Below are 13,306 nucleotides of genomic sequence, written 5' to 3'. Positions count from 1 at the left end.
CCCCTGCCTCCACCTGGACTTTTAGTCCACGCCCCCTCTCCTCCCCAGGGTAGAACTCACAGCCCAGGCCTGAGGTCACCAGTTGGTCACTCCAATCTCCCCTCCATTCTGAGTCCCAGCCATGATCCCCTCCTCCTTTGGCCCTCACTTTGTCCCCCCGCTGTCCCCCACCCCCATTTTTGGCCTGAACTCGACAGAGGAAACAGCAGCTGGCAAACTCCGAAAGCTGGAATGAGAGAGATTCACAAACCAGATGTGCTCTTGCGGAGGGAAGGGAGCGGGGGATGGGGAGTGAAAGGAAGAGGAGCGCTCAGGGCCCCTGTCCCACAGCAGCATCCCTTTGGGCCGGGGCAGGGGGACTGGAGGTGCACGTCTCCCACAAGTCAGGGCAGCACAAGGATCTCGAGAGATGTGAAAGAACTTCCTTTCCATCAGGGATGGTGGAGAAAGCCCCAGGAATCTCAAGTGTGAAGGCTGAGGCCTGTCTTTGATTTCCTTCAGGGGGAAGAGGGGAGGAAAGAAACAAATAACCTCCTTTGGGGCAGTCCACACAGCCAAGGGAAGCCTCACTTGGAGGCAGAGGGAGCTGCAGTGCGGTGGGGTAGGAAACTTGTAATCTGCTTAGAGCCAGCAGCCAACCCCACTGCCCTCAGCTGCGCCTTCCGCATCTGATGCCAGCACCCAGGGAACCTACCTCCGTGGCCTTAGATGAGGGAACAACACGGCCCTAAGTTCAGGAGCAACTAGTGGCCTCCCCTGCCTCCCGCCCCTCATGAGACTTGGGGCTTTCTAAGGATATGAGCTAACATTTTTTAACATGGTCACTCTGTGTCAGCCACTGAGCTGAAACACTTTGTACACATTAACTCATTTAGATCCTCAAACCCTGTGACATGGGTACTGTTGCAATCCCCATTATACAGACGAGGGAACTGAGGTACAGAGCGATTCGTGACTGAACCGGCGGTTCCTCACTGGCCACGATGATGGAGCCACATGAAGAAGGAGGAAGAAGGGAAACGGCAGGGTCCTCTGGCGCTGGGAGCGGGGACATGGATTATAGGAGGTGGCAGTGGCCTTCAGGGCTCCTCAGAGAGGAGGGGAGAGGGTGGAGAAGACGGAAAGCGACAAGAACGGGACAGAAGAGGGAAGACAGAAGGGAGAATAAGGAGGAGAGGACTACGGAGGGAGAGCGAGCGAGGTTGCAGAGAGAACACCAGGACACAGGGGCGTCTGTTCTCAGCTTTGCCCGGAGATGAATGTGACCGCCATGCTAACTCTGGCCAACACCCCTGCCCCCCCTCAAACCCAGGCACCCAGCCCAGCCATGGTCCCCAGGGCCACCAAGATGGAGCCAGAACAGGAGGTGTAGGGTTGGGTGTGCATCCAGACACAACATGGACCCCGCTGCCCTGCTTGAGCCTTGGCTGTCGTCCTGTCCCATTCTGGGACCTTGGGGGCAGGGTGGGGAAGGGCGGTGAGAGGGCCTGACCAGAGTAGAGAGGGTGACAGGGAAGTACAGCCCTGAGGGAGTCTTCTCCAGAGGAGGGGACCCATCCGTATATCCCCTTGGGAGCAGAGATGGAGAGGAAGAGAGATGTTGAGATTTCCTAAAGACCCAGGAGACCTGAGACAGGGTAAGTGTGAAAGAGACCCCTGAGACCCTGATTCAAGAGCAGACACAGCAGACGGAGAGATAGGCTGTGTATCAGGGGATGTTTTCTGAAAGGAGCCACATGACATATCTAAGGGAACAGAGGGGCCAGGGGGTGGCCAGGGGGTGGGGGGCAGAGCCTGCAGGAATCTAAACTTTCAAACATATGGGGGTGGGACAGCAGGGGCCTCCCAGACCCTACCAAGAGCTTTTCACTGAATTTTATGTATTTTGGGTGTTACCCGGTGGCTCCTTCCCGCAGCTCAACGAGGCTCAGACACATTTTTGTCATTCCTGAGTCTGGGCCTCTGCTTTGCGGCCTGGACAGACAGACAGGATGGCTTGGGCTGCTGGGGGAGGGGAAGGGTCTCCCCCTCCATCCTGAGTCAATATTGACTCAGCAGGACATTAGCCTGACCTCCCCACCATCTTTTCCTTTCCCCACAAGTAAAATCAGACCCTTTGAATGTCTCCAGAGGTCAGCATATCTCTCACCAGGCCTTTAGAAGCCCTTCCCACCTACCCCCCAACACACACACAGCTTATGCGCTGCAGAAGTAAAAGCTCTAAGCTCCTGACCCATTCCTCACACCTTTCTCCAGTTCTCAGGTTATGAGGAAGTTCTGCCAGAAGTCTAACCTCCCTCCTCCTTTCTGAATTATCTGCTCTCCCTCTCTTACTCAACCCACAAAGGGTATCAAGTTCCCTTCTTCCAGAAACATTCTCTCCAAAATTAGTGGAGGGGGAAGAAGAGAGAGGAACTTGGAGGAAAGTGGAGGGAGAACTTTCACTGCCGAACTGGATATTCCAAGCTTGGCCTGGGAGGGGAAGCATAACTCCAAAATGGCGAGCACATGGGAAAGCCCAGGAGAGACTTCTGCTCCCAGGTAGCTTTCAAGATACCAAGAGGCCTGGATGGAGGTGGATGGAGACAGACAGAGACAAAGCAAGAGACAGAGACTGAGAGAGACAGGACAGAGAATGCCACAAAGGATGAGGTAAGAGAGATGAGAGGATGAGAGACAGAGGTTCCTTGAGGCCAAGAGAGCACACACCAATGATAGCCAGACAGAGGCCAAAACGAGGGAAGGGGTCTCAGCCGAGAGGTTGCCAAGACAACGACACAGTTGTCTTGGGATGAACCCGGAGAATAACATCCCTGAGACTCAGGGTGGGGAAGCATACACCCTGACTTGGACAAAAAGAGTCCCTGCCCTAGCAGTGCCTGATCCAAGGGAGACTCAGAATAGGGGCCGCTGCCACCCACAGAATTGGGACGGTGGGAGGAAGGAACACTGAAGCTCTTCAACAGGGAAGCCAAGGCCTCCAGGAGATTCTCATCTTCCCTGGGGGTGCGAGAGGGATAAATACCTCCCCTCACTGTCCCTCACCTCTTTCCCAGGGAGATTTTACACTGGGACCTGGGGCCACCGCACAGGAAGCAATCCGGAGCCAACTGCTTCCTTCTCCAAACAATGCAGGATCCTGCTAACCAGGCTGAAATCGGACTGAACACAGGGGCAGGGGTCTAGGTTCTTCAAACACCCACACCCAGCACCCAGCCCCACCAGGTCAGGGACAGCTTGCATGGTCCCACTCAACTGCACTCAGATTCCCAAAGGGCGAGGAGCCCCCATCCAGAGTTGGAGGACTTCAATGCTGGAGAGTTCATAGAGGGCTGGGGAGGGGTTGTGCCCTGAGAGGAAACTACTGAGGGGAATAAGCCTTAGGTTTGGGGGTTTGATATGCAAAGGCTGAGACTACAGCAAGAGGAAAGAAAGTTAGACTTGGTAAGGATGGGCTTCCCAAAGGTAAGGAAGGAGTTTTGTAAAGTTCTGGGGATTTGAACAGGATCTGGCTCTGGCCAGGGCCCCTGCTGACATCCTTAAGAGGCCCAGTGATGGGGAGTGGTTGGGGGCAAAAAAATATAGAGAAAATGGAGGAAGGGGGAGCAAGATTAGGAGAAAAGGAAGTCTTGAGAAGCAGCCTCAAACATCAAAATATCCCTCCATCCCCAAATCAATGTCTTACACATCCCTGGTTTGAAAGACGAGGGTGAGGGGAGATGTCCAAGATCTGAGTCTGACCAGGGGAGAAAGGAGTTTGGAACCATCTCTCAAGAGAGCCAGAAGGCAAACAACTCAGCCTCATAACTCACTTAACTGTCCAGCTTGTCTGATAAATGGTAATACACTGGCTCGAGGGGGTACGTGGAGATGGGTAGGAGAGAGGGAGGCAGCCAGCCCTCTCCACTACAAAATGTTCCTAATCTCAGCAGGGACCTCAATAACTCCTCTTCCCATTCCCCATTCCATCTGTTTCTCCATCCTCCCAGGTAGCAAGTATACTCAATTCTGTCTACTAGCAGGGAGTGACATTGCTCCCCAAAGAGAAGGGGTCCCTGGAGATTGGGTTCAGGCATAGCAAGAGAAGGCAGAAATGGTGGAGAAGGACCCTAGGGCTGCTCCCCTGGAGGGAAAGCAGCAAGGTCTGTGATAGCAGCAGAAAGGAAGGTTAGACATTGAGTCAGGTAAGCTAGAGCCAGGACGTGTCCTTCTCTGGAAAACAACGGAGAAAGTTGTGTGTCTGTGGGCCTGAGACATGAGGGCAGGAGTGGGGATAGAGGCTGTCCCGGACAACATTGGCCCTACAGGTCTGTGCAGTTTCCCTTTCCCACCCCCCAGAATGGGGTAGAACCGATGATTCACTATTCCCATTCTTAAGGTGAGAACAGTATGGGTGTTTGGGGAGAGGTCCTCTCTCCAGGACTTTGGATAGAGTTTGGTTTGAGCTGGGGTTACAGCTGTGGAATGGGTGGAAACTTACAAAAGCGTGGGAGACCATTAAGGAAAACACATCCAGTCTCCCTCTTCCACTCACCACGCACCAACTTGGTGTGGCAGATAGAACGGCTTTGGAACCCTGGGGGTGAAGCTCCCTGGGGCCATTCCTGACCAGGCTGGGGACCTTTTCTGCTCTCCACAGAGACCCCCCTTTTCCCTCTGCCTAACTCCATCCACCTTCCATCGTGGGGCTCTTGATGGGTCACTCTCTTAAAATTTTTTTCTATCCCTCCCAGAAGTCGCTGTACCCAAATCTCTCTGCCTCAGTTTCCCCTCTCACTTCACAGGGCTGAGAACAAGAAGAAACAACATGCATAACTGAGGAAGTCATGGGCAAGGGCTGGTCTGAAGGGTATTCAGGGCAGAGCCTCTTTCCTCCTCTTGGGCAGATAATTGATGTGGGGTGGGGGGTAGGCAGACAGAGTCCCCAAGACGGCATAACTGAGAGCTACTGAATATATTGTCTTTCTGGGCACAGCTACTTCCTGACCCCTTAACCTCCCTCCCCCCACTGAAGCAAGTTGTGGGGAGGGGAAGAGAGAGAGAGAGAGATAGTCTGGTTTCAGAGAAAAACTTTCCCAATCACAATCTGGCAAAATTTGGAAGATGGAGGAGGGGTGCATGATGGTATTGGGTCCAGATTTTTCCCTGGATGAGAGGGCTAAAATGACGGGAAGGGATAAGATCCTACCCCTTCCAAATCAGGGGCCCAGCCCAGCCCAACCCCATGACCCCAGCTCAAAGCTTGAGCAAGACTTGAACCAGTGACTCACAAGTAAGAGGGAAAATAGCTGACATTAAAGAAAGGCAAGAGGGCACCCCAATTCTCCAAAAGGACACAGTTCTAGCCCAAACCTAACTGCAGTATACAAAGTGTGTGTGTATAAGGGGAGGAGGGGAAATGGTGGAGAGAAATAAACACATCTACCAAAGGAGCAGGGAATTAGGGGGTGGGGGCATAGCCATAACCCCATCCAGCCTCCAACTCTCCTTCCAGTACAAACTGAGATCAGACCAGAAGTCAGGGAGAAAGCAGCCTTCCTCCACCCTCCCACCTCAGCATTCCAGGCCATTCTCCAGACCCCTTCCCCAATGATGACATCTAACGTTTTTCATCTCAAAGCTCCCAGGAATTAATAAGGAAAATTCAAAGTCATATAGCTTCGCCTTCCCTCACCCGCTACACCCCCCAACACAGCCCTTTCCAGGCTACTGACAGAGGCCCTGAGAGGGGGAAGTGCTCATTTCGGAACCCAGGCTGGTAGCCCGCTGGATCCTGGACCTAGGCCTTCAAGCCCGGTCTCCAAGGGCCCAGATTCCACACCCAAGCAGGGGGCCCTCCCGTGGCCCTCCCTCTCCCCACCACAGCCATCCCCCCTGTCCTGCCTGCCCTCTGCCCAGCGGGGCACCCCTGACCCGGCTACCCTTCCAGATGCAGAGGCCACTGCACAAGGACCCCCGCCCCCTTTTGCAGCCAGTAAACAGCAAATCCGGATTCCTTTACAATTCAGATGTGCTGTGGGGGGGTGGAGGATGTAGGGGAGGCGGAGGCCCTCCCCCACCAGAGATAGGAAAAGAAGGCCTCTAGATGCCAGGATCAGAAAAAGGGGATCCCTCCTCTCCCTTCCCAGGCCTCTGGTCTTTGTTTGGGCTGGGGGGGTCCCAGAAGCATCATTTGCCCGGGGCCCCTATCCTCCAAATTGGACCCCCATCCCCACCCCCAGTCAGGCCGCTGCTGTGTCAGCTGGACTAGGATAACAAAAGGCACCCCCTCCCGCGTCTCCCTTTCCCATCCGAACGCAGGGGTGGGGGCTGGGGAGTGGGTGTCCCCAAGGGTCCAAGGGGGCCGCGGAATCTCACTCACCATCGACAGCGGCCGCGACCAGAGCTGAGAGCAGGGGCAGCAACAGCAGCAGCGGCGGGGTCAGCATGGTGTGGGCTGATGCAAGCAGCAGCCCCCTGCCCTCTGGTCCTGTTACTTTTCGCCGTCGCCGCCCCCCCAATTGGGGGGTCCCCCCTTTTCCTCCTTCCTCCCTTCTCCTCCTCTATTCTTATCCTATCCTTCAGCAAAGCTCACCAGGGGTCTGGGTGAAGAGGTAGAGTTCGGAGCCCCTTGGGGAGGGCCTGCAGATGGGGCTGCACCCTCTGCCCCCAAATCCAAACCCTTCACCCCCGGCTTTTCTCTTCGTTCCTCTTTTTCCCCCTCCCGGGCGCAGCTCACAGCCCCATCTCCGAGCCGCCTCCGGCTGCAAAAATGCACAATTGGGAGGAGGCGGGGTGGGGGAGTGGGGGGCGTGGACCGGGTGGGGGAGCCTTCGGAAGGGGCCTGATGGAGCTATGGGGTCTCCCCTCGTTTCCGCCTCCTCAGTGCACGGGCCTGGAGCTCGCACCACTGTTCCCCGGACTGAGGTGCCGCGGGGCGGGCTGAGGAGGGGGGGAGAGGGAGGGGACCGGGAGAGGAGGGAGGGAGAGAAGGGGCGGGGAAAGAAAAAAAGGGTGGGGGGAGAAAGAGCTACGCGGCAATCCTGTGAATGCGCATGCGCCGATTTGGCGCGCTGCCCTGGGGAGGGGGAGACAGAGCGGCGACCAGATCTGGATCTCTGGCTACCGGTCCGAGAGCGGGGGGTTCCCGGGGTCCCGCTGTCTGGTTTTGGGCCTGGAGCGCCCATTCCCGTGACTGGGCCTTTCTCCCTTGCGCTCGGCAGCTGAAGGGGCGAGGGGGGTTGGGCAGGGGGGGGGTTGAGGAGAGCTGAGCGGCTTTTCCTTGAAACTCGGTGTCTTGCCCTAGAATTTCAGGCCCCGTCTGCGGATCCAAGACCGGGAGGCCTGGACCGAGGCCTGATCTGGGGGAACCCTGACTGTGCCTTCCCATGACTGGGGTGGGGTCGGGGGCTGCCAGTTCGCGGGGAAGATGCGGGGAGAAGCTGAGCTTTGATTTGGAGACTTTGTAAAACCTGGACGGGGATTGGGGCCTGCGGCGGAGGGGGGCGGGGTGGGGGAGGGGCCGAGACGGCCTGCCCCAACCTCGCTCCCGGACTTGGAGTAAACAGGGACACCCACCGGGACACGCCGGAGCTTGTCCGCCCGCCTAGGGCTTGGGGATGGAGCCCACCTTAGTACCCGCCCCGCCCTGCTTGCCTGGCACCGGGAGGGGTAGGCCCTGGTTTGGAGGGAGGTGAGTCACCAGCGGGTGGGGTTAAGGAAGGTCCACCCACCTTCGCCCCAAGAGGTCGGGACTCATTTATTTTTTTGTTTGGTGTTTTGTTTTTTTATACCTTATGACTGGCTTCCCACCAAGTCGGGGTTTTAGATTCCGAGCAACAGGGATTTGGAATAAGATGAGGGACTCTGGACCTCTGTTTCCAGGCCTCGAGTTCTAAGGAGGTGTCTGCTGAGTGCCGGACCTTTGTCCCAGCCTGAGTCCGTAAGGGAATGCTTCTTTGAGTCCACAGGGCGCCGGGCGGTTCCCAGAGCCCAGTGAATGTGCTTCTGGCCACTGCCTCCTTCTGGGCGGTGTTTTAAGGCTGTACCTTGGGTGTCTGACTTTCTGGTGTCTGGAAGTCAGAGTTCAGGGAGACAGCAGGCGACGCCAGAAATTCACATTAGAGATGAGGGAGGCTTGCACCACCCTTCTCCCTTTTAAAGTTCTATTCAAGGAAAGGCCCCAAATCCTCACGCCAGCCTGGCCCTGTCAGAAAGTGGAGCAGCATGGAGGACTTGTCTGTTGATGGCAGTGAGAGCAAGAGAGGAATCCAGAAGGAGCTAGACCTTTTCACCAAACCAGAGCTTCCTCCTGGCTCGCCTTGCTCAGGGCTAAGGCCACCTGCCTTTAGTCTCCCAGGCCAGAAACCTCAGACTTACTGCCAACTTGTCTTCTGGGCCTTTCTCTCCTATACCAATCTTGGAAACCTGTGCTCAAGATTTGTCATTTTTTTTCCTTTGAAATAGAGTTCAGATTTCCTCCATTTCCACTGCTGGAGTTTCTCTGGGCAGGGGTGGGGTCTTATTCATCCTTTCATCCAGACCTCATGGGCTAACAGTGGTGGACTTACTAAATGTTTTTAATGAACTCCTACTAGGTTCCTTCTTCTCCCAGGACCCCCTCTCCTTGTTGTCATCCGAGTGAAGTCAGATTGAAACAGACTTCAGGCAGCTTTGCAAGGAAAAAGCTAGCTGGAGTGACCATACGTAGCCCGAGAGGGTTGTGAGGGGGCAGCCCCATTCCTCTCCCTGATACCTATCTCATGCAGGTGAATCTTCCTAAAACTGCTTTCCCTGTGTCTCTTCCTGGCTGGCAAACCTCTACTGGGTGCCTATAGACAATGGAATCAAACGTAAACTCTTCTCCCCGTCCTGGCCTCCCAATATCTGGCCTCAGCCAGCATATCGACACTTCTTGTTTGCTACGTCCCAACCTCTGCTATCTCCTGAATGTGAATGTGTGTTTATTTTTATGAACGTTATATTGTAAAAAATGGTAATACTTAGTGGTTGCAAAACTCAGAGTATAGGAAGGTACAAGATGAAAAGTAAACTTGCCACTACTCTCCATACTAAGAGTTCCTTGGGTCTCCTTCCAAGAGGTTTTTTTTTTTGAAATGATAAACAGGGAATTCCCTGGTGGTCCAGTGGTTAGGACTCGGTGCTTTCACTGCCAAGGGCCCAGGTACAATCCCTGGTCAGGGAACGAAGACCCCACAAGCCACTTGGTGTGGCCAGAAAAAAAAAAAAGAAGATAAACAAATATAAATAAACATCTTTTAAAACCACAAATGAGCTCATACAGTATATACTATTCTGGAACTTGCTTTTTTTTTCAGTTAACTCATCTTGATCCCTTTCCACATTGTACACACCCATCTAGCTCACTCTTTGTATTGGCTACTTGGAGTCTCCTTGCTTGGATACTCCACAGTCTACTGGGATTGTTAGGCCCTTGGGTTATTTCCAATGTGTGAAGTGCTGAGGTTGTTTCTATAAGACAAGAGAATGCATATTTCTACTTGAGCCTTTAATTATACTCTTCTCTCATTTGCTTCCTACCCTCATCAGCAAGGCTCTCCTGTTATTCTCACTCTGCCCATCTCTCCTGTTCCAAACTTGCTCTCAAGATAGCCTCAGTACCGAGAACTCAGCACTTAATTTCGAGGGTTCTGTGTCCACCATCAGACCATAAGGTGGTCCCTAAGGGCAGGTAACATGTCTTTTACTTCTTGTATCCACCCAGCGTTAGGGCCTCTTGATTGTTCAGTGGGTAAGCTGACAGGAGTGTTAGGACTAGGGGAGTCTGTGCTGGTAGAAGAGACAATCATAATTAAGTACCATCGAACGGGATGTGACTGGAAGCATTTTCTCCATGTTTCTCCTATAGCACCCATTATATAGTCCCTCTCTCCTTCAGCTTCTTCTCTTTCTCCCCACTTCTATTCAAAGAAGCTTTTTCCATCTTCAAACCCTTGGGTTGGAATTGTAACCAAATAGGGGAAACCAAGGAGGAATTCTCTGCAATCCATGATCGGGATATCAAGAATGGTGACAGTGGGCAAAGAAATTGATGGAGAGGATATTCCCTGATTCTGGATCTCCCAGCAGATTATTAAACATTTCCCTTTCCTGTCGACCGTTAACAGGCACTGAGATGGGGCATTAAGGGGGCAGCTCTGGGATTGAATGTCAGGCCAGAGACTGACACCACCTAGCGGTCAACTAAAGAAGTGTAAACATGAAGAATGTCTGAAGGGTCTGGTGGAAAGTGGGAAGAGAACCAAGATTTACTGAGTACTTACCATATACCAAGTCCATGCAGTGGATTTTACATGGATTAGCTCATTTAAGTCTTATAACCGCCTGTGGCATAAGTGTTCTTTTCACTTTGTAGATATGGAAATAGAGTCTCAGAAAAATTAAGGAATCTGCCCCAAAGCACAGTGCAGATTGGAGCCCAGTTTTCTTTCATTTCTGGTACCCCATATGTGCCAGTTACATTGGTAAGCACTAGGGACGAGAGATGGAAACACACAGTCTCAGCCTTCAAGAAGTGTACAGGTTAGTGGGGTTGTGCAACTAAATCACTGACAATTACAACAAAGTGCCTTAATGCCTGTGATAAAGGTACATGGCACAGAGGGAACCAGGGCAGGATACCTATTCCAGATAAGAGGGTCAAAGCAGGGCAGAGTAGATGATACCAGACTATATGTTGAAAGAGAGGAAGGAGATGATAAACAATGACAGAAGGAAAGTGTGTTTTAGGCTGGAGGACAGGCAAAGGCATGGAGGCATGAAGAAGTTTAAAATATTTGACGCAATTATGGTATGGCTGAAGCTTAAGGTACTTATTGGGGAAGATAATGGATGAAGTATCATGGAGCCTAATCAAAAGGGTGATTTTAGCCACACTAAGGACTTAGAATTTTTTTCTAGAAGTAGTGGGGAGCCAGGTGAGAAATTGATGAAGTCCTTAACGCACAAGCCATAGAGCTGAAGAGGAAGAGGATTCCAGGTAAAGAGGTAAGATCAAGTATATTAATTAGTTTATCATGTTGGCCTAGAGGATAGTGACAGGGAAAGCTGAGTCTAGAAACTGTGGCTCACATTAGAACGTTCTCAACTTCTTAGATTTGGGCAGCACATTAGAATCACCCAGGGAGTTTTAAAATCCTAATGCTGACAAAAAAAAATTCTCAGTGCCAGAGAACTTGTACTACTTGACTTCAAGACTTGTAAGCTACTGTAATCAAGACACTATGGTACTGGCATAAGGATTGACAAACAGATCCGTGGGATAGAATAGAGGGCCAGAAATAGACTCACACTTAAAGGTCATTTAATTTTGATGAAGATGTCAAAGCAATCCACTGGGAAAAGGAAGATCTTTCCAACAAATTGTGCTGAAACAACTGAATATCCATATGGGAGAAATAAGTAAATTGTGATCCCTACCTCACGCCATGTGCAAAAATTGATTCAAGATTAATGATAGACCTAAGCCATACAAGCTAAATCATAAGGTTTTTAGGTGAAGACATGGAATATCTTCATGACTTGGAAGTAGGCAAAAATTTCTTATGTTATAGAAAACAATAACCATAAAAGAAAAAAAATTGATAAAAGAAACATCAAAATTGATGCTCATCAAAAGACACCATTAAGATAACGAAAAAGTAAGCCAAAAGGTAAGCAAAATATTGATCTCACAAAGAACTGGTATTGGGACTTTCCTGGCGATCCAGTGGTTAAGACTCCACACTTCCATTGCAGGGGGCATGGGTTCAATCCCTGACCAGGGAACTAAGACCCCACATGCCATGTGGTGCAGACAAAAAATAAAAAATTAAAAAAAAAAAAAAAAACTGGTATCCAGGATACATAAAAAAGTTCCTATAACACAGTAATAAAAAGACACCCCATTTTAAAAAGATGGACAAAAGATTTGAACAGATACATCACAAAAGAACATGTATGGGGCTTCCCTGGTGGCGCAGTGGTTGAGAGTCCGCCTGCCGATGCAGGGAACGCGGGTTCGTGCCCCGGCCCGGGAAGATCCCACATGCCGTGGAGCGGCTGGGCCCGTGAGCCATGGCCGCTGAGCCTGCGCATCCGGAGCCTGTGCTCCGCAGCAGGAGAGGCCACAACAGTGAGAGGCCCGCATACCGCAAAAAAAAAAAAAAAAAAAAAAAAAAAAGAACATGTATGAATGCCCAATAAGCACATGAAAAGTGCTCAATATCTCTAGTCATCAAGAAAATGCAAATTAAAAACACAGTGAGATAATTCTCCATACTCACCCAAATGGTTAAACTTTAAAAAACTGACAATACCAAATGCTAGTGAGAATGTAGAGCAACTGGAACTCTCATACAGTGTTGGGAATGTAAAATGTACTATAAATTTGGAAAAATATGTAGCAGTTTCTTATATAACTAAGCACATATCTACCCCATGACCCAGCAATTATACTCCTAGTTATTTATTCAAGAGAAATCAAAGCGTATGGTCACACAAAGATTCAAAGAATGTTCCTAGGGCTTCCCTGGTGGAGCAGTGGTTAAGAATCCACCTGCCAATGCAGGGGACACGGGTTTGAGCCCTGGTCCGGGAAGATCCCACATGCCGCGGAGCAGCTATGCCCATGCACAACAACTACTGAGCCTGTGCTCTAGAGCCTGTGCTCCCCAACAAGAGAAGACACCACAATGAGAAGCCTGCACACCGCAATGGTAGCCCCCATTCCCGCAACTAGAGAAAGCCCACACGAAGCAAAGAAGACCCAATACAGCCAAAAATAAATAAATAAATAAATAAAATTAAAAAAAAAAAAAGAATGTTCATAGTAGTTTTCTTCATAATAGCCAAAAACTGGCTATGGCCCAGGTAGCTATCATTTTTTTTAAAAAAGGATAAACAAACTATGGTATATCTCTACCATGGGATACTACTTAGTAATAAAAATGGACACACTATGGATACACACAACAACACTACAAATCTCAAGACATGGTGAGTAAAAGAAACCAGACATAAAAGCACATCCTGGTTTTTTGTTTTTAACTGAAGTATAATTGATTTATAATGTGTGCCAATCTCTGCTGTACAGCAAAGTGACTCAGTTATACACATATATACATTCTTTTTTTATATTATTTTCCATTATGGTTTATCACAGGATATGGAATATAGTTCCCTGTGCTATATATTAGGACCTTGTTGTTTATCCATTCCAAATGTAATAGTTTGCATCTACCAACCCCAAACTCCCAGTTCATCCCTCTCCCTCCAAAGCACATCCTGTTTTATTCCATTTATATGA

At 50.7% G+C, this 13,306-nt stretch overlaps 1 protein-coding gene across 1 annotated transcript in view; it reads right to left on the bottom strand.

Moving 5' to 3' along the window:
- The window catches only part of LRP1 (LDL receptor related protein 1), an 82,109-nt gene extending 75,190 nt beyond the window's left edge, over positions 1-6,919 (bottom strand). The window contains exon 1 of the mRNA XM_082634660.1: positions 6,362-6,919. Coding sequence (XP_082490786.1) covers positions 6,362-6,428 — 67 coding nt within the window. The 5' untranslated portion in view covers positions 6,429-6,919. The remainder of the gene's footprint in view (positions 1-6,361) is intronic.
- Between the last annotated feature and the right edge of the window lie 6,387 nt (positions 6,920-13,306).

This window comes from Mesoplodon mirus (genome assembly GCF_964341445.2).
Source record: "Mesoplodon mirus genome assembly, chromosome: 11".
Classification (NCBI taxonomy): domain Eukaryota; kingdom Metazoa; phylum Chordata; class Mammalia; order Artiodactyla; family Ziphiidae; genus Mesoplodon; species Mesoplodon mirus.
Note: the sequence above shows the minus strand (reverse complement) of the source record. Positions and strands in the feature narration are given on the sequence as shown.